Source organism: Kogia breviceps, chromosome 1 (genome assembly GCF_026419965.1).
Source record: "Kogia breviceps isolate mKogBre1 chromosome 1, mKogBre1 haplotype 1, whole genome shotgun sequence".
NCBI lineage: Eukaryota > Metazoa > Chordata > Mammalia > Artiodactyla > Physeteridae > Kogia > Kogia breviceps.
The window spans coordinates 46,863,753-46,885,944 of record NC_081310.1 but is presented as its reverse complement, the minus strand read 5'-3'; the positions used below and the strand labels follow the sequence as shown (position 1 = coordinate 46,885,944).

General features: G+C 35.7%; 1 protein-coding gene across 5 annotated transcripts in view; it reads right to left on the bottom strand.

The window, feature by feature from the left end:
- COP1 (COP1 E3 ubiquitin ligase) overlaps window positions 1-22,192 on the bottom strand; it is a 284,440-nt gene that overhangs the window by 186,233 nt on the left and 76,015 nt on the right. For 4 of the 5 annotated variants that reach the window (XM_059051973.2, XM_067031134.1, XM_059051981.2 and 1 more), the window contains exons 6-8: window positions 21,430-21,498; window positions 8,356-8,415; window positions 7,564-7,640 (exon numbers count right to left, since the gene is read on the bottom strand). In XM_059051973.2, the coding sequence (XP_058907956.1) occupies window positions 7,564-7,640; window positions 8,356-8,415; window positions 21,430-21,498 (206 nt within the window). The remainder of the gene's footprint in view (window positions 1-7,563; window positions 7,641-8,355; window positions 8,416-21,429; window positions 21,499-22,192) is intronic. The other variant, XM_059052006.2, reaches the window with a different exon arrangement.

Here is a 22,192-nt window from a genome sequence, read left to right as displayed (position 1 = left end):
GCCCAGCATGTCCAGAAGCAATGGTAAAAGCAGTGGTGATGGAGCTGGTACTGCTAAGAATTACCAAGAGAGACAAGAGGAAGAAGAAGTAACTGAAGAACCGAAGAGATTCACGATACAGGAAATGGCAAAGGGATTTTCTTTGAGGAGGCACTGTTAGTTTTCAAGGCATAGGACCTGAATGTAGAACGGTACACAAAGGTTGCAGCTACCATTCAGAATGCAATCCAGTGCTACCGTGTCATCTATGACAAGAAAAAAAGAGCTACCCCATAGACATCACTGGATTGTTTTTTAAAGAGTAGATAGAATTGAATCCAGCAAGGAACCAGAACCTGTGCCATCAAACTCAGGAGTGAGCAGCTTGCCCTCCGACTCCTATTGCTGATGATCCTTCAGCTCCACCATCTCCCCCACCTCTTCTCTCTCCTCCAGTCAGTAACTCTTCTTGCCTTTTCCCTCGATGCCAGCCCCCATATGCCAGGTGTTGTACTGTACTACTGTACTTTTCAAGGTACTGTACTAAAAGATGAAAAATGTTTTCTTTGATTTTTATGTATTATTTGTGTGAAAATTATTATAAACCTATTACAGTACAGTACCATATAGCCGATTGTGTTAGTTGGGTATCTAGGTTAACTTTGTTGGACTTACGAACAAATTAGACTTACAAATGCTCTCTAGGAACGAAACTCATTCGTATGTAGGAGACTTACTGTATGGAAAATAGTGTCAGGCTGTGTATGAAGAATTTCCTATATTGTATAATTCCCCTCCTGGATAAACGGAAATAAATGTTATATTAAAAACTCTTTAGGTTTATGTAGAAGATTTGTTTAAAATATATAATAAATTAGGGACAAATCTGTAAGGATTAGAGTTAGACCGGACTGTAAGAACATTTCAATTCCTACGTTTTAAAAACAATTATCTTAGGAAAATCCCTGGCGGTCCAGTGGTTAGGACTCCACGTTTTCACTGCCAAGGGCCAGGGTTCGGTCCCTGCTTGGGAAACTAAGATCCCACAAGCCACGCAGTGTGGCCAAAAAATAAATAAATAAATAAATAAATAAAAATTAAAATTAAATTTTAGAAGATATCTTCCCAAGTAAAACAAAGCAGTTAAACCAATAACAATTGCCAAAAAGTACCAAAAACTTAAGCATTAATATGTGAAGAAGAAGTCATTAACACTGCTCTGGTCAGTGATCATAATCCAGCCAAAGACCCAATATGCAATAACAGAGAAGATGGGTCCATTTTCATCCACTATACCAAAGAGCCATCCCTAACCACCACCCACCCTCTCCCCATCACACACATTTTTTTTTTAATGACTTGGGGGAGGGGGCATGTTACGGGGTTAAGTAACTGCATAGAGTTGTGTGAATGAGTTAAAGAGGAATTTCTTAACCTAGTCCAAGAGCCATAACACAATATCAAATTCCTTGAATTTTACTAGTTTATTCACTCAAATGATAAAATATACAAATTCACAAGGTACTAACTCACCATTATATATATATATTCTTTATAATAGTTAAATACTTCTATCATCCATAAAGTGACCCCTTGCTCTTTCCTTCATTTTGATTCATCTGGACCTTTGTCAAAAATGACATACACACAGGGACTTCCCTGGTGGTGCAGTGGTTAAGAATCCGCCTGCCAATGCAGAGGATACGGGATCGATCCCTGGTCCAGGAAGATCCCACATGCCGCGGAGCAACTAAGCCCATGTACCACAACTACCGAGCCTGCGCTCTACAGCCAACGAGCCACAACTACAGAAGCCTACATGCCTAGAGCCTGTGCTCCACAACAAGAGAAGCCACTGCAGTGAGAAGCCCGGACACCGCAACGAAGAGTAGCCCCCACTCGCCACAACTAGAGAAAGCCACGCACAGCAAGGAAGACCCAACACAGCCATAAATAAATTTATTTATTTATTTATTTATTTATTTAAAAATGACAGACACACAAATGAAAGATTAAGTCTCAAAAATACCTGATAGAGTAGTTAAATATAATCAAAAGTGTCTTATATAAATGTCTTATCTAAATATTTTATTTATAAATATCCCTGGTCTACACCACAGAAAACTTCAATAAGCAATTCAAAATTTAAACTTATGTATGTGTCCTTTAAAAAATGAATTAAATTTATGATCAACAGCAAGTTCTGCTATTCGTAAAAGCATTTTAACGACTAGAGATTCTAGATTAATCTTATTTACTATTTATGTTTACATTGTATTTATTTACTACTTCATCACAGGAAAACAAAAGTTATTTTGCAAATTTAACCCCAGTAACTATCTGGATAATATTAAAGAATATTCACCCCCAGGCAGATAGAGAAGCTTCAACTAATACATTATCTTTAAACCAAGTTCTTTGAAGTTCTAAAAACACAGACGTTAGTGACTAATAACTGACAATTCTGAAAGACTTGCTTGATTTAAAGACAAAGAATAAAGCAATTATGAGAATTATTTCTGAGACAGAAATCACATCAATTAGATACATTTAAAAAATTACAAGCAAAGCTACCAGTAATAAATGACTGAATAAGACTTAAAATCTAAATTTTAGATTTTAGGTTTTTTCAGTCTAAGAATGTTTTAATCTAAACAAAAGCATCATTGTCATTGTCAAAAAGAAGATCTGACTAAAATGTTTCATACTCTCTGATTAAAAAAACAACAAGTCCATTTGGCAACAGGTAAAAATGACTGTGCTTCCCTACCACTCTAATTTACTCATAATTTGACACATACAGCTATGTAACAATGAAGTATAAGCTACAGTTTATGCTCTGAATTGTGGAGATTTTCTTCCTCAGAATCTAAAGAATTAAAAAGACCCTGAAAGCAGCAATCTTTAGGTTTGAACTAATTCTAATATGAATTGCAATGGATGAAGGCTTAAAAGCGTTTTTTAAAAAAATTTAACTGATTTTATCAAGGAAATAATCACACACTCACCCTCAACCTCACCCCAATGAAATCTGCCTAATAGTTTTTTTAAATTATATTAGTTTACTTATTAAGTGTACTGAAGGTCACGCTTCAGTCAAATTTTCACAAACTGCAAAAATTAAACTACAATCTAAGTTAAGTATACATTTATTCAAAAACCTATTTTAAGTCCTATTAAGTTTAAATGCTCATATAAAAATGTGGGAGTGTTGGGCTTCCCTGGTGGCGCAGTGGTTGGGAGTCCGCCTGCCGATGCAGGGGACACGGGTTCGTGCCCCGGTCTGGGAGGATCCCACATGCCGCGGAGCGGCTGGGCCCGTGAGCCATGGCCGCTGAGCCTGAGCGTCTGGAGCCTGTGCTCCACAACGGGAGAGGCCACAACAGTGAGGCCCACATACCACAAAAAAAAAAAAAAAAAAAAAAAAAAAAAAATGTGGGAGTGTAATAAAATCCCAATATTAATAGAATTATAGTACAGCACAGGAAATCCACACAAACTACTACACATAGTACAGAGCAGGAACAAAATAAGTAGGAATTTTTAAAAAAAAAGGTAGTTAATTCTGTCTCCCACTTCCTCCCCTTCATTTTTTTAGGGAACTGGTGTATCAAAAAAGAATAGAGAGGGTCTTCCCTGGTGGCGCAGTGGTTAAGAATCCTCCTGCCAGTGCAGGGGACATGGTTTCCAGCCCTGGTCTGGGAAGATCCCACATGCCGCAGAGCAACTAAACTGTGCGCCACAACTGCTGAGCCTGTGCTTTAAAGCCCACGAGCCACAACTACTGAAGCCTGCGTGCTCGGAGCCCGTGCTCCAAAACAAGAGGGGCCAGCGCAGTGAGAGGTCCATGCACCGCAACTAAGAGTGGTCCCAGCTCGCCACAACTGGAGAGAGCCCGCACACAGCAACGAAGACCCAATGCAGCCAAAAATAAATTTATTTAAAAAAACAAAAACAAAAACAGAGAGGAATCCAGGAGGAGTTTCTAGGCAAAACAGAATATAAGCAAAGGTACCCTAACATCCTGCTTGGGGAGTTAAATTCAATTCTAAAGCACAAAAATAGTAGGCAGGGTACAGGGGATTATGGAAGGCCATGCAAAAGAGTTAGATCTAAAGCAATTTACATGCAATGGAAAGTCACTGAACGATTTTAAGCAGGAAAGTAACATCAGATTTCTCACAATACACTGTAGAAGTATAATTAAAAGACCACTGCTCGCCTCCATGAGATACTTGGGTTCTAAACAAGGCATCAGGAAGAGAACTGACAGGATATGACAATTACAGCTAATCATGGTATACAGAAAACAAACTGATGGGCCATGGAAGCAACCTAAGTGTCCATTGACAGATGAATGGATAAAGAAGATGTGGCACATATACACAATGGAATATTACTCAGCCATAAAACGAAACGAAGTTGAGTTATTTGCAGTGAGGGTGGATGGACCTAGAGTCTGTCATACAGAGTGAAGTAAGTCAGAAAGAGAAAAACAAATACCATATGCTAACACATATATATATGGAATCTAAAAAAATAAAGAAAATGGTTCTGATGAACCTAAGGGCAGGACAGGAAAAAAGATGCAGAGGTAGAGAATGGACTTGAGGACACGGGGAGGGGGAAGGGTAAGCTGGGACGAAGTGAAAGAGTAGCACTGACATATAAACACTACCAAATGTAAAACAGATAGCTAGTGGGAAGCAGGTGCATAGCCCAGGGAGATCAGCTCGGTGGTTTGTGACCACCTAGAGGGGTGGGATAGGGAGGGTGGGAGGGAGATGCAAAAGGGAGGAGATATGGGAATGTATGTATACATATAGCTGATTCATTGTTATACAGCAGAAACTAACACAACACTGTAAAGCAATCGTACTCCAATAAAAAGATGTTAAAAAAAAAAAAAGAAAACAAACTGATGCGGGGTGGTAAGAGTCATATGTCTTTTCTTTTTATTTTCATTAAATACATAAACCTGACCATAAACCCAAAATCTATCTAAGGGATTTAATTATCTTATTAAAAAGGTCCTCATTATAGAAAGAAAAAAAAAAAAATCCAGAAAAAGTCTTTTTTTTGTTTGTTTGCGTTACATGGGCCTCTCACTGTTGTGCTCCCGTTGCGGAGCACAGGCTCCAGACGCACAGGCTCAGCAGCCATGGCTCACGGGCCCAGCCGCACCGCGGCATGTGGGATCTTCCCGGACCGGGGTACGAACCCGTGTCCCCTGCATCGGCAGGCAGATTCTCAACCACTGCGCCACCAGGGAAGCCCAGAAAAAGTCTTTTTTTAAAGTAAACCAATTAAAAGGGAGACCAAAACATTACAGTGAGAAATTAAAAAAAAATTTGTCTGGCATTTAAATAATGAAGCTAATAATTATGAGGGAAAACTGTAATTCAACTACATGCTATTTCTTAAAAATAAAAAAAACTTAAATATTGAGAGTATAACATAACATTCTTCCCATGTTTAATTTCACATCCAAATCTTAAGGGTCACTTCCCAAGAATATTTAAAGCCACATCATTTTCCCAAGTGTCTCTCTCAAACCTTGAGTGATAATCAAATTACTTGTTTCAAGAAAATATCAAAACACTCTTGAAGATAATATCATGTTTGTCTATTTTCCCATCTTCAACTGTTAACCAGTCTCACCTCTGCCCAAATCTCATTTGACAATAGTGTTCCATACGATTTTAGCAATTCAACAAAGTTTTCATAGACATCATGAAATCCTCTATCTTTTATGAGATCAGCTATTTTACTTTACAATACAACCAATTCCCTTCTCTTCCACCAATAAAATCCAATAAAATTCCACCATTTCCTCTCTTCTGGACTCTTGCAATGTTCCTAACGTTCCTCCTAGCTTCCAATGGCAGGGGGTTGAGAGGGACACAGAATCTCTATCCCCTCCATGGGAACCCCAGTAAATATTTTAAAATCTAAAACAGATCCTACTCAAAACTCCCCCATGACTTTTTATTATCTCTTCACTTCACTTCATTCATGTGTCAGCTCTCTAATACATCTAATTTCCTTCCTAGGGTACTACTTACATGTTATGTACTACTACTATATTATATTTTTGCTTATTTAGCATCTGCCCCAACCTCCATACACACACACCCCCAAAAGGTAAGCTCCATAAAGGCAGGAAGTTTGCCAGCTAGATTCAACACTTCAAACAGTGCCCAGTGCATCAGAGGCATTAAATAAACAGAGCCAGTTAAATGCATATAATACTATATTGTTAAGAAGTTATTAAAAGTCATCAATAAGATTAACAAAGACCTGGACACACAGATAGAAAGAAACACTACTGTTAAAGGCTATGACAGAGTCACATGACGACAAGAACTATTAATTTATTAGAGAAGATTTTGTGATATGACAACTTTTACTTGCCTGCATGCACTCACATAATAAATATTCCACTGACAAAGATTCCATGTATATCAGGAAGTGAATATTAAGCTTAAAGATAATATCCCACAGCTGAGTCATTCCCAAGTGTTTTAACGAAAATAAAATATGGACAAAAACAAGCTGAATTACACAGGTAAAGTGACCTGAGAATCACCTAGTACTCACGAGGATTCTCCATAAAATGGTTAATGAAAAATATCAAACATCCCAGGAATGTTCTTTAACTGAATATCCCTTGTGCCCCTTCCCCACATATTGTCCCAAACTAGATCTAAAATAGCTTTCCTAACTGACACTGGCTCTGAAGGTTAGTGTAATCTCTTGTACTGTCATTGGACTGCCTGATAATCCATGTGTTATCCTAAAACTATCTGTCTGAAAAGCTTACATTAGACCACTATCTTAAATGGATTAGCAAGTTAAAAACATGTAAAACTGCTCTTGCTTTGAACACAACAAAAAAGTTCAAATTCAAATTTTAGGTAGTAGATATTTCAAATAGAACTTTAGAGCTATATAGGGACCACAGACATTCACTATATTTCACAAAAACTTACTGAAAGAGGCCAGTCACCACTGCTACTCTAAAACCTAGGGAAACAGTCAGGAGCAAGACAAATGTAATTCCTGCTCTAACAGAGGGTACAGAAGGGAAGACAAATTAATAATGGGGAGTTATAAAGAAAATACCAGGGATATCTAAACTAACAGATCTATCTAATGGCCTCATTTTAAATGTGGGGAACGAGATATGCAAGAAAATTCAACTGGTTAGTGGAAAAGTTAAAGGTATTAGTTTATCTAATTCTTCCCTAATATTACCCATTTCGTGTTCTCCAATTATAGATTTCTAATGTCATCTGATTTTAATTCAAAAAGTATTTAAAGCTGCCATTATTTTAAGAAATCCACCAAACTTTTAATCCAACAGTGAATTCACAGTATTATAATATTCTACTCACTAACTATCCATGGCATGAAAATTCAAAGCATTAAGGAAACAGGCTATCTCAATCTCATTTCTAGATCATGACCAAAGTAATTTCTCAGGGGTTTTGTACATTACATGGAAAAGGCTCCCAAGGACTAATACCATATGTGCACTCTGTAACATAAATCCTAAGCAACTACAAGTTTCAAGCTTTGTACCTGTGTGATGGAGAAGGAGCTTCAAATTGAGGCACTGTGCTATCCTCACTGACAGGAGAATATAAGCCGCTCATTTCCTGGAAGCACAATTATTAGAGTTATAGACACTCCAAAGAGAAGATGTATAAATCAAAAGGAGTTATATTATATTCCTTTCCAATCCTAGGTTCTATCAGTCCCTTTTTGTCTCAACAACCAAATTTCTCAAGGCTTCCTTTCCAGAGTACAAAAGCAAGGATATCTGAAAGTTAAGAGACAAGCCTTTTCTATGATACACATTCTTAAAGAACCAGAAACACTTTAATAAATATTCATCACTAATGAAGCTACTGAATGCAGAAAAAGACAAATGTAAATAATTTGAATGAGATGTACAGTACACTATGTGAACAGTGAACTAGCTAATCATTAATCCAGGTGAGACCCTATTGATAAATATTAAGATAAATATGACAGTATGGCAACTGGATCATTAGGTTCAACTCTCCAAAGTACAGAAAAACAGGATATGTCAGTCTCTACTTCAAATATATTATTTGCAAACATTAAGAAAAGTAGCATTCCTCTTGATTCAAATATTAGCTTTCTAGTAAACGATGGATTAAACGCTAACTTTGATCATTGACTAGAGGAAAAGGCCTCCTAATAAACTATTACTGCATAAATTATGACTGTGACTTTCTATACAATGGAGACCAATCCCATAAATTTAATGCAGCAATTTAAAGGAAAAGCAAAAATTTCATGAAATTGAAAAATTACTAGAGATGTGAGAAATTCTTGATATCTTACTTCCACTCTTTTGATATCCTCTTCCAAAACACTTAACTCCTTCTGAATCTGCTCCAGTTGCTGTAGATTAGAGAGGAAATAAAAAGCCTAAACCAAACCACACAAGCATCACCACAATCATAAAATAACTTAACGTTTACAAAATGATTTCTAGGAAAATGTGCATTAATGGTTGTCAGGGTGAAATATTGCAGACAAAAAGTGCTGTTAAGTTCCTATGTTAAAAAGTAAATGTAAAGACTTAATATTTAAGAAAACAGTATTTTCTTTAATACAAGGATTGGCTTTATAATAAAAATATTAAAGATGAACAACAATGACAATATGACTTAATAAAAACAGAAGACATCTGAAGAATTTTCAAATTACCTCATTTAATTGTCAGCAATTAATGTCAACATGTCAGTTAACCCCATTTTAAAAACAAAAATAAGTCTCAGAGATTAAATTCTACCACCCCAAAGCAATCACAAATTAGCCTCTTAAGCATTTTTAAAAACATATTTAAGATAATCTTTTATCTTTGATATCTTACCTACTGCACCATAACCTTTCTCCACACCATTAAAATGCAAATATTTTAATTGTTGTATCACATTCAACAATATATTTAACCATCAGAGATTTAAGTTGTTTGCAAACTATCATAAGTAATTCTGGAACATATGAGTCTGCATTTCAAATTTCATTGATTATTAAAAATGAAATTATTCAATCAAAAGAAATAGCAAATCTTCACTGCATAAAACAAAACTGCTTTTGAGAAACACTATCAAATTTAAATTTCTATCATTATTATGTATAAAAGTGGCTGTCTTAATCTAACCCAAATATATTGAGCCAATTTTTAAAATGTAAAATAACAATAAGGAATACTTATGTAATATTTATTGCCAGGTGTGAAATAGGAACTACTACACAGGAAAATGAAGCAAAGAAAGGTTAAGTGACTTGTCCAAGATTATTCAGTAAATACATGGCAGACAAACAGATTTTTAAGTGCCTTTTCTTCTGTGGCAATACATACACAATTGATAACATATTAATTCATATATTTGCCAATCCTAAGCATTTTGCTAAGCACTGTGAAAAACAGGATTTAGAAAACTCTAGCCCTTGCCCTCATGGAACTCAGTCTAGGGAAGATGGCAAAAAGTAAACCAATAGTTGAAATATCATAGAAAACATTATGATGATGGTATACACAAAGAATTAAAGGTACACAGACTGCCCCTTACCTAGATGGAAAACTTGGGGAGAGGGAAAAGGCAACTGGATAACTGAGATAGGATCTGAAATTAAATGAAATGCTGAGCATTGAAGGACTAACAGTAATTTGCCAGGTGGAAAAAAAAGTGGGAAAAGACAGAATAAACAGAGTAAATAATAATACACACAAAGACCTAAAAGCTATGAGAAAGGGAAATAATAAGTCTGAATTTATGACAATGAATGAAATCACACAATGTCAATCAGTAGAGTCAGAAGAGATGAGAACAAAAACTGGGTGTAGGGAACACCAACCGTTAAGGGATAGGCAAAGGAAGGAGTAGCTCTATGTCAACCGTCAATAAGGGCAAGGGCAAAAGCCAGGAGAAAAGACAGCACAGTATCACAGAAACCATGGTGGGGACAGGGGGAGGGGGTTAAAAAAAAAGTGATTAGCATTGTCAAATACTTTCAATTCTTCCATCTACTTTAATAAACTTTACTCCACCCTAAAATTTTTCACACGATACTCCTACCTTAACTGAAACCTTACTCTCCCTCAAGGACACAGTCTGCCTTGGAATTCTTTCAAATAAAAGTTGGTCAAGTGATAAATTCTCTCATGCCCCAGACTAGATGGGGACTTCCACTTCTATTGCATTCATTGGCCATTCCCAATAATTAGTCTTCCACTCTAACATAAAAAGCACTCTGGTCTGGCTCAGTCCAAGCAGCCAAATCACTGTCAACAGATCTAAGACAACTACAAATATCCCAGTTATATCCTACCATCACTAAATCCTTTTGCCTTTTGGTCCATAGCCATTTTGGACTCCGCTGATCCTAACCTCTAATTCAGCAAAACATCCCATGGTCACCCCTTAACTTTTTTCATTTAATTAGCTTGAAATGCTCCACTGCTGAAATCCTTATTTAAACAAATGCTGACGGGGTCTTCATTATGACTCTTTTCAAAACACATTTAAAGAGAAGGATGAAAGTAAACATCTAAAATATCAACATCCAGAGACAGCCAATATCACTTGTATGATACATAATACATATTTAAGATCAAATTAACAATTTTCATTCCACTTCTGCAATTGAAGTACCAAGAAAAAAATCCAGTATCACCTGAAATCTCAAAATACTAAATGCTAATGCCCAACCCTCTGAAGATAATGTCCCATCCTTCCAGTGCCCCAAAGCTTTGCTGGATAATACATCCATTACTATATATGAAGGCTGTATATTAGATGAACTACATAAAACTACCAATGTTCAAAGAATTTTTACTTCCAAAAGCAGCAATTTCATATGGTTCAATTTAAAATAAAACAACCAAGGTACAAGGGTTGCCCTAATAAATACATAGGTATAGTGTATCAATAAAACAAAATGATGTAACCTACTTATGTGAAAAAGTCTGAAAAGGTGTCAAGATAAGAAATTTTTTCTTAAATTTCAGAGAATGGAAACTATTTAGAGAGCCATGTTAAATGAGGTGTTTACATTTCAAGACGAAATTCTGAAAAAGTTTAAAGCTCTAAATTATTAAGACATTGTGTTATTCTGATTTATAATAAGAAATACAGCTTCCTGTAGGGCCTCCAGATGAGGATTGGTTGTTAGGGGAACCAGCCATGTGATTAGAGGGTTGGAACTTTCAGCCCCACCTTATAACATCCAGAGAAGAGAGAGGGGCTGAAGACTGAGTTGAATCAACAATGACCGATCAATCATGTCCATGGAATGAAGCCTCCATAAAAAACACTAACTTAAGGGGTTCAAAGGGCTTCTGGGTTGGTGAACATGTAAGCTGGTGAGCACATGGAGATGCTTGGAGAATGGCACACCTGGAGAGGGTATGGAAGCTCCATGCCCCCTGAGTTGTATCCTTTCACCATAAACTGGTAATCTAGTAAGTAAACTATTTTCCTAAGTTATGTGACCCATTCTAGCAAATTATCAAACCCAAGGAGGCAGACATGGGAACTACCAATTTATAGCCAGTAGGTCAGATGCAGATGTGTGACTTCCTGGACTTGCAATTTTCATCTGAAGGGGCAGCTCAGTCTTGTGGGACTGAGTCCTTAACCAGTGGAATCTGGGGCTAACTCCAGGTAGACAGTGTTAGATAGAATTGAACTGAATTGAATTGAACTGTAGGACACTCACTTGGTATGCAAAGAGAACTGGAAAATTGGTGTGGGAAATGACCTACACATTTGGTAGCCAGAAATATGGAGAGTGGTGATGAATAATGGAAACAAGTGTTCTCCTTTCAGGCATCAATACAAGACATTATAGTATGAGGAAATAGAAGAAAGATAAATGATAAACATTTTTAAAAGCAGAAAGAAAATTGGGCTAACTTCACTCTGTAAACATGTTTCATAAGCCAGAGAGGCAAAATCTAGAATAAAAGCATGAATCAGAGTCCAAGAATGTTTTGGAGATATATGAAGGAAGTCCATAAAGCTGAACTGTCATTATCTAAATAAAAATCTATCACAAATTGGGACTGATAATAGTCAAACCTCTGGATCAAATCTGCCTTAACACTATTATGAGTTTGGGGGCTACTAAAAATAATAATAACACATAAGATGGAGAAATGCTACTTGAGAACACAGTCCTAAGCCATCAACAGCAAGCACTCTCTTAACACAGCATACTGTACCAAAACCCAAAGAAAATTTTAAAAAACTTTAAATTTAAAAAGTGAAGAAAGTCTCAGAATCCCTTAAGACTAAAACATAAAAAAATTCAAAAACAGAGCCCCCTTTGACATTAGCTTTGGTGCAGGTAGGTATCATGGGCACTCATTTATTTGACCATCACTATGATTTGATAAAAAAATGCTTAAGTAATAAATTCAGTATTTTGCTTTTTAGAGCTAATATAATTAGAATACATTATAGCTGCCAAGACTTCTTCAATTATCTGACATATTCAAAACTGAACAAAAGAATACTGATATACTTTCAAAAAAAAAGTTGGTTAAAAAGAGAGTAGCAACATTAATATATGGATATAAAAACAAGAAAGTACTAAAAAAACTTTAAAAAAAAAGAAAGCACCATACACCAATTAGATCATCCAACACCCAGAACACTGACAACACCAAAAACTGACAAACATGTGTAGCAACAAGAACTCTCATTTATTCTTCGTAGGAATGAAAAATTGTACAGCCACTCTGGAAGACAGTTTGGCAGTTTCTTAAAAAATTAAACATACTCTTATCATATGATCCAGTATAACACTCCTTGGTATTTACCCAAAGGAGTTGAAAACTTAAGATTCCCAAAAAACACAATGATAGCACCTATATTCATAATACCAAAACTTGAAACAACTAAGATGTCCTTCAGAAAATGAATGGATAAATAGTGGTACATCCAGACAATGGAATAATATTCAGTGCTAAGAAGAAATGAGCTTTCAATCCATGAAAAGACATGAAGGAAACTTAAATGCATATTACTACAGCGTGTATGGGAAATCTCTGTAGCTTCCTTTCAATTCTGTGAACTTAAAACTGCTCTAAAAAACAAAGTCTTTAAAAATATATAAATACATTCAAGTAACCCTTAAAGAAAAAACATAAGAACAAAAAATCAAAAGAGAAAAGAAACATAAAACAAATAATAAAATTGCAGGCTTAAACAAATAATAAAATGGCGGGCTTAAACTCTAAATTTCCATTAAATGTAAATGGCCTAAATACAAAATTCTAAGACTGCTGAGTCAGGCAAAGTGAATGAAAAACCTCTGCTGTCTATAAGAAACTCACCTCAAATAAGTAAGTGATATAACAAGGAACCAAAGACTCAGTAAGGATGCAAAAAATTCTCACCATGTATTTAACAAACTTTACACCACACCATGTAATTGCAGGAAACACATTCTTTTCAAGCACAAATATTTCAAAATTTAATGAACTAACGGGTGATAATGCAAATATCATATTAAGAAAAACACTAATTATTTTCTGATAACAATGCAATTGTAACAGAAATCCATAATTTAAAAAAAAAGAAAATCCCCACATCCAAGTAATAAGTTTATCTCTAAATAACCCACATGCCTAGGAAAAACTATAATGAAAATTAGAAACTATTTTGAACTAAGGAATAACAAACAAAATGCCATCCATAATTATTAGCTGTAACTAAAAGAAAAATTGTGGCTTCAAATGCCTATATTAGAAAAAAGTCTGCCTACTAATATGTATATCCAAATTAACAATTTAGAAAAAAAACAACAAAATAAAACCAAAGAAAGTAGAAGGATGGAAACTGTAATTATAAAGAGGGTATTAATAAAATGGAAAACGAAATAGAGAATATAAAACTGAAAGTTGGTTCCTAGATAGAACTCAAAATTGTTACAGCCCTGGCAAGAACTGATCAAGAAAATGAGATAAATGCACAGCACCAATAAGCAGAGTCAGGAATGAAAGACATCACTAAAAACTCTGGGGACATTAAAAACTTAGTATTAAGACCAAGCAAACACCAATAAATTTGAAAATTTAGATGAAACAGACAACACTTAGAAAAAGTATGACATGTCAAAAATGGTATCTAAAACAAAAATCTGAATAAGCAGTAACTGAATCAACAGTTTAAAAGCTTCTGCAAACAACAGGTCCAGATAGCTTCTCCAGCAAAATCCTTAAACATTCAGCAAAGACATCCGTCCTAGATTATACAGATTCTTCCAGAAAATAGAAAAAGAGGGTACATTCCCCAACTCATTTGATAAAACTATCTTTATAACAAAATTGGAAAAGATCAGTGTAAAAAAAAAATTAAAGAACAATCTCATTAATGAATACAGATGCAATAAGGAAGGCAAGCAGGGCAAACAACTGTCCTGGAGGGGTTTCTAGAATGCAGAACATTCAGTGATAAAACTAGAATGCTCTTGGGCAAATCAGGACAGTTGGTCACCCTATGTGCAAAGTTGATTGACTTTTTAATGTTAAACCAATGTAATTATCCAGTTTAACATAATGAAAAAAAATATCATCTCAACTGCACAAAAATTTTGGAGAATACTCAACCCCCACTTATAATTTTTTTTAAAAATCCTCTTAGGAAACTGGGAATAGTAACTTAGCTCCTTGAATGATAAAAAAAAATACCTACCAAAAACCTACAGAAAACATCATACCTAATGGTGACACGTCGAAAGCTTTCACTTTGAGATCAGCACCAAGACTAGGATGCCCCGCTATCACCACTTCTATTCATCATTGTACCGGATGTCCTAGCCAGCAGAGTAAGACAAGAAAAATAAATAAAGGATATAAGGATCATAAAGAAAGAAACTAAACTGTTATTATTTGCAGATGATGATGTGTACACAGAAAAATAAAATAATCTACAAATAAATTATTAGGATTAATGATTTTAACAAGGTTGCTGGATACCAAAAATAATGTGTCAAAATCAACTGCATTTCTATATACCAGCAACAAATAGTAAGAAACTGAAATTAAAGACACAGACATCACTTACAACAGCATAAAAATGATTGAAGACCTAAGAACAACTCTAAAATAAAAATGTGTAAGAATAATACCCTGAAAAACATCAAAATTTTGAAGGACATTCTTAAGGACCTAGATATACAGAGAGAAATACCATGTTCAAAGCCTAGAGGACTCAATATTGTAAAGATAGTCTCCCAAATTCATCTATGGAGTCAAAGTAATCCCAATAAAGATCACAGCAGGTGTACCATGGAAATGTATCAGCTGGTTCTAACATTTATAGAGAAATACAAAGAGCCATGAATAGCTGAGACTTTCCTAAAAAAGAATAGTAACTTACTTTAAAGTTCTAGTATTTAATACAATGTGGTATTGCTAGAAAGATAGACAAACAGACCAGTAGAGCAGAAGAGAGCCTAGAAACAGACCCACACATGATGTATGATAGATGTGGTATTTCAAAGCAATGGGAAAAGGATGGACTTTTTAATTAAGGATGCTTGGACATCTGGACATCCATATGAAAAATTCCCAAGTAGATTATAGATGCGAGTATGAAAAATAAAAGGTAAAGATTCAAGTAGGTAATATAGTAAAATGTCTTCATGACCTCAGGTGGAGAAAAATTCTTTACCTAACATAAAAGGTACTAATTATAACAGGAAAGACTAATAAATTTGACTCTATTATAGACAGAAACTTCTGCTCATCAAATGACATCACTGGGCTTCCCTGGTGACACAGTGGTTGAGAGTCTGCCTGCTGATGCAGGTGACACGGGTTCATGCCCCAGTCTGGGAGGATCCCACATGCCACAGAGTGGCTGGGCCCATGGGCCATGGCCACTGACCCTGCGCGTCCGGAGCCTGTGCTCTGCAACAGAAGAGGCCACAACAGTGAGAGGCCCGTGTACAGGAAAAAAAGAAAAAAAAAAAAAAAAGACATCATTAAGACAATGGAAAAAGCAGCCCAATTAGAGGGATAAAAGATCTGCTATAGATAAGTAGATATAGAGATAGATAGATAGAACAAAGAACTTTTATCTAGAATATATAAACAATAAACCAATAAGAAAATCAACTAAATAGAAAAGATGCACAAAGCTTTAAACACGTACTTCACACACACACACACAAATCCCAATGGCCAATTCATAGTACTGTGTACTCAACCTCACTGGTCTCAGAGAAATGCAACTTAAAACCACAAAAAGATAGCAATACATATCCTAAGATTTGCTAAACTGAAAAAAGTCTATAGCCACCAAGTACTGGCAAGAATATAGTGCAATTGGAACATTCCTACAATGCCTGTAGGAAGAGTAATCAATACAACTGCTCAGGCATTGTTTGGCATTATCTATTAAATTTGAAGATGTACATATCCTATGACTCTTAATTCCACTTCTACATATGTAGCATGGAGATATATGCTAATATATACCTGGATACATATATAAGATAGTAACATTGTTTTATAAATAGCTCAAAACCAAAAACAACTCACAAGTCCATCAACAACAAAAATGGGGTGTATGCATTTAATAGAATACTATACAACAACAAAAATGAATCAATTATAGCCATATACAACAATGGGGATGAATCTTAACACTGCGCCAAAGACAAGAACGAAACATTATATAATGCAGAAGTGCATTTATATTAGTTCACAAGAAGAGACTTATAAATACTTAGGCATCAAAACATTAAAGAAAAACAGACAGGTGATTACCACAAATATCAGAATATTGACTACCTAATGGGCAAGGGAGAAGGCTATAATCTGGAAAGGGTAGGGAGGGAGCTTCAGGAGGCCTAGCAAAAATCTATTGTTTAATCAGGATGATGGTTACATGGATGATCACTCTACTATGAATCTTTAAACTGTAAATTCGTTTTACGAACTTTTCTGTGCTTTATTTCATATAAAAACATTGTAAAATGCAATTCTTTTAAACATTCAAAATAAAATTCTAAACAAAACCAAAAGGAAATCAAGACTCATCAAAACTGTCCTATTGGGCTTCCCTGGTGGTGCAGTGGTTGAGAGTCTGCCTGCCAATGCAGGAGACACGGGTTCGTGCCCTGGTCTGGGGGGATCCCACATGCCGCGGAGCAGCTGGGCCCGTGGGCCATGGCCGCTGAGCCTGCGCGTCCGGAGCCTGTGCTCCGCAGCGGGAGAGGCCACAGCAGTGAGAGGCCACAGCAGTGAGAGGCCCGCGTACCGCAAAAAAAAAAAACAAAACAAACAAACAAACAAAACTGTCCTATTACAATGAATTAAACAGGTACCACAAATATCCAAAAGTATATTTTAAAATTAAATTGTATGAAATATAAGGCAATTGTTCAAATGCTGGTACAAATTTGCAGAGGAGACTAGCTTTTACATGGAACCTAAAGCCCTTTTGTTCAATCTGACCATGAAGAAAGAACAACACGTTCATTTAAAAACATATTTATTGGGCTTCCCTGGTGGCGCAGTGGTTGAGAGTCCGCCTGCCAATGCAGGGAACACGGGTTCGTGCCCTCGTCTGGGAAGATCCCACACGCCGCGGAGCGGCTGGGCCCGTGAGCCATGGCCGCTGAGCCTGCGGGTCCGGAGCCTGTACTCCACAACAGTGAGAGGCCCGCGTACCACAAAAAAAACCCAAAAAAACAAACAAACAAACAAACAAAAAAACATATTTATTAAGTGCTGTGGTAGGCTGGCTGTAAGAAAGCCTCCAAAGATTCCCACCTCAGAATTCACACCCTTGTGTAATTCCCTCTCTTTGTCTAGGCTAGACCCAAAGATTTGCTTCTAATGGAAAGAACAGAACACTTGTTGAGATGTAACTTTCAAGATTAATCTACAAAAAGCATGTGACTGCTGTCTTCAAAACCCTCTCTTGCTCCCTGTGAGGGAAGTCAGCTGCCACACAGTAAGTTATCTTATGGAGAAGCCCATGTGGTTAAGAATATGGTATCTCTTTCCAACAGCCAACGAGTGAACTGGGAAGCATTCCTATCCCAGTCAAACCTTAAGATAACTGCTGCCCTGGCCAACACCTGGAGCATAGCTTGGTGAGAAACCCTGAGCAAAGGCACTCAGTTACTCTGCACCAAGATTCCTGACACAAGATATTAAATGATGTTTTTAAGTTATTAAATTTGAGAGTACCTTGTTACACAGCAAAAGATAACTAATGAAAATGCCTACCATGTGCCTTGCACATTCCTTTCTCTTAATATTCAAAGGAGAGTCAAGGAAAAAAATAAATCACAAATAAAAATTAAATGTAGAATTCTAACAGCAAGATGTAACATTAGAACAAATAAGTATGTTAAACCTGAAAAGCAGATTCAGAGTCTTGGTTTAGACTCATCATAACTGCAATTAAGAGTCAAGCATAAAATAACAAAGTTAATTTTCAAAGTCTGAATGTTAATCTTAGGGGAAAAACATCAGAAATAGTAGTTTGTCTCCTGGTCAGTCTGTATTTTGCTTGAATAAGTTCAAGTATAAATTATACTACAGGAGATAAGACCTTTAACAACCATATTCACTTTGAGGATTAAACACACAAATATATACTTTATAATATATGCAAAAAAAATAAGCATTCACTTCATTCTGTCTGTACTAAATCATGAGGTATTAATCAACTACATTTCTAGACTAAAGTTTATTATTTCCAAATCACTAGTGTACCTGACTCCAATCACAGAAAAATTAATGAAATTTATTCAAAGTAACTGGTAAGTTTTTAAGTCTGTTAACCTAGCTCCAAATTTTCAAAGTTTTAAAACTTTGTTAACCTAGCTCCTCAGAGTCCCTTGTGTAGTTAAACCTGATATACTCAGAATCACTCAATTATGGACACAATAAAAACAAGAAAACCAAAATATATTAATAACAGTATAATTATTGCATATTAAGAGGCACCAATATCCAGAAGTACTTGGAACCAGTATGTTTCTTGGGTAAATTGCCTATCATAAGAAAATATGATCCAAGAGAGAAAAAAAATCCATCATTCACAAGGATCTTATAAGATTCAAACTAAACTCAAGCTGAAAAATTCTAAAGCACAATTAACCCAGACATAATAACAAAAATATAGGAACACTGATACTAAGGGCTATGTGATCAAAGGCAATATCATAGAAGGAGTTATTGGAGGCCACTGGCCACCGCATCAGAGAGAGGACAAATTAATATAACAAGGAAGAGCTATCATTGGGAAACATTCTCCATTGATCTCTCCCATTTCTGCACATCTTTTGATAACTTTTGTTCCAAATTATCTTTTCAAGGATGTTTGTTTAGTGAACACCCTGGCAAGACAGAAATAGTGACTTCCTCCAGGAGCGAGGGCAGATTTGTTTTCTGATCAATAAAATAAAAATAGTGTCTCCCTGCAGGGCAGGGAGAACTGATTTGCTAGCAGACCCCTTTAAAAGATTGGGGTTTCCTAAGTTCAAGGTTCTTTGGTTGTAATATAAATCCACTGTATATGTAGAATCTACCAAGGCCCACCTCTAAACCGCCCCTGAGGGACTTGCAGGTCATGAAGGTGATGCTGCCAGATATGCCATGAGTAGTCAAGATTTTATTTCCAACCCAGAAGTCTCATGTCTTCTGCCAGCATCTACGAAACTTTGGCAGGCTAACTTGTCAGCTTGCTAGTAAAAATCCCAGAACATTCATAGTTGTTTATTTTATAGTTATATACTGCATCCTTCTTACCTGAGAAAATTTCAAATCTAAATATGTTGCAAGCATTAACAGACACTAGAGAAGTATGAAAAACCTCAGAGGCAAATGAAAACCTTAAATAATTCAGATCATACATAGTGATCAGCCATTTCATTTAACCCCCAGATATCTGTATGTTTGGACTGTTCATTTAATTGATTCAGTATCAGGTTATTTCCTATGTACCATATCTCACTTGATGAGTTCAAAGTCGAAGGTAAAAAGAACCACATAAAACTACCGCAAAACAATTTCACATTCTGTTGTGAAAGGAGAGAAGGTATGTAGAGAATATAAAAATTCATCACTTTTCCAAAGAATTTGCTATAGTAAAGACGGCTGAGTGTACATACTGAATTAATAATTTTGTTTCCGTATGCTATAAAGTGTTCAGCTTTGTTACTCAAAGTGTGGTCCACAGACCAATAGCATCATCATCTGGAGCTTGCTAGAAATGCAGATTATCAGGCTCAAACACACACCCTTAATCAGAATTTGGATTCTAAGAAGAGTCTCAGGTTATTCTTATGCAAATTGAAGTTAAATTACCCACCCAAAAAATAAAATGAAAAATCAAGAATATATAAAACTCAAGTTCATACTGAAGATAATTTTTAATAGATACTAAAACATTAAAATCACAACCACTACCTCAGCAAAAGTTAAAGAAAAATACAATCATAAACCAGGTAAAGAATATTTAGATATCAACACTAGCATAACACAGAAAAATCCAATCTGAACAAAGTAAGAAAAAGTTAAAAATAGACATCATGAATAGTCCAAAAAAAGCAGAAATATGAAACTAAGATAATGTAAAGTTCTGGCAGTGCACACTTAAAGTACTTCATCAGAACAAGTTCTCATGTTATTATTTTCAAAAATAATAAAGATGGCCTGGAACCTAACAAATATGATTATATTTTTTTGAGTAAAAAATATCCTAATTAGACAACTGAAAGTAAAAATATAACAGTTGGGAATTTAAATATAAAACAGTTTTCAAAGTTATTTTAGCATGCTACCAAGAACACAGGATTTTGCTTTTCATTTTCCCATATTTTATACTATTGTGAAATGACTGAGGAATCTTATAAATGTTATATTAGGACATTCTGTTATAAAATTATTAATAAAAAGTTGTCTTTTAGTTATCCTGCATGACTTACACTTTCCAAGTTCTAAATAGGTAGCTATATTTTTGCTTGTTCGCCCCCCACCAAGATGTATTTTAATCATAGGAAAATTGTAACCCTCTCTACTTAAGACTTCATTATCTAAATTTTCCTACGTTTTCTTTTCAGGGTGAAAGTTAGGCTGCCATTTGATAATTCTATTACCTATTCTTTATACCTTTGAGGTAACATCATTATATTCGCTCCTATAGAAAAACTTTTTAGCACACCTCCAAAGAGGGATTTTTAAAATATCAAGTTGTAAACGTAAACAAGTTAAAATAACAAAGTTTTAAAAAAAGAAAATTCCTGAAAACTCAAATGCTTTTAAATGTTTAAATAAAATTTTTAACCTGAAATGCCTTCACAAAAATGGGGAAAAAATGAGAAGAGTCAACAATAGTAAATGACACATTACGTAAAATACACAAAATAATATACCTCTCTCTTATTTCTTCTTGCAACCTTGAGGAATTCCATAAGGATCTGTAGTTGGGCTGCATGTGATTCCTATAATAGAAAATTATAATTGTTCTTTTAAAAATATAACTTGAGTTCAAAGTTTTCTTTAACACCACAGTATAATCAATATGAAGCAACTTAATTCATCCATTTAAGTTAGTCTCTTATTTCTATTTAGTCGTTTTCCACTTGCGAATTGGCATTTTTAAAAGCAAGCCATTTCCCCTAAAACTAACTTGAAAAAAACAGGTGTTTTCAACTACATTTCTCATCGAACATGCAGAAAAAACTATTTATGGGAAATGGCAATTCTGTTATCTGTTCTGGCTTTCTCTTTCCCAACCAAACTAATAAAACATCAAGACAAAAACTGTAATGGAGGAACTTCCCTGATGGTCCAGTGTTAAGACTCTGTACTTCCAATGCAGGGGTGGGGGTTCGATTCCTGGTTGGGAAACTAAGATCCCACATGTTGTGTGGCGTGGCCAAAAAAAAATTTTTTTAATTAAAAGAAAAGGGCTTCCCTGGTGGCGCAGTGGTTGAGAATCTGCCTGCCGATGCAGGAGACACGGGTTCGTGCCCTGGTCTGGGAAGATCCCACATGCTGCGGAGTGGCTGGGCCTGTGAACCATGGCCGCTGAGCCTGCGCGTCCGCAGCCTGTGCTCCGCAATGGGAGAGGCCACAACAGTGAGAGGCCCGCATATCACAAAAAAAAAAATTTAAAAAAATAAATAAATAAAA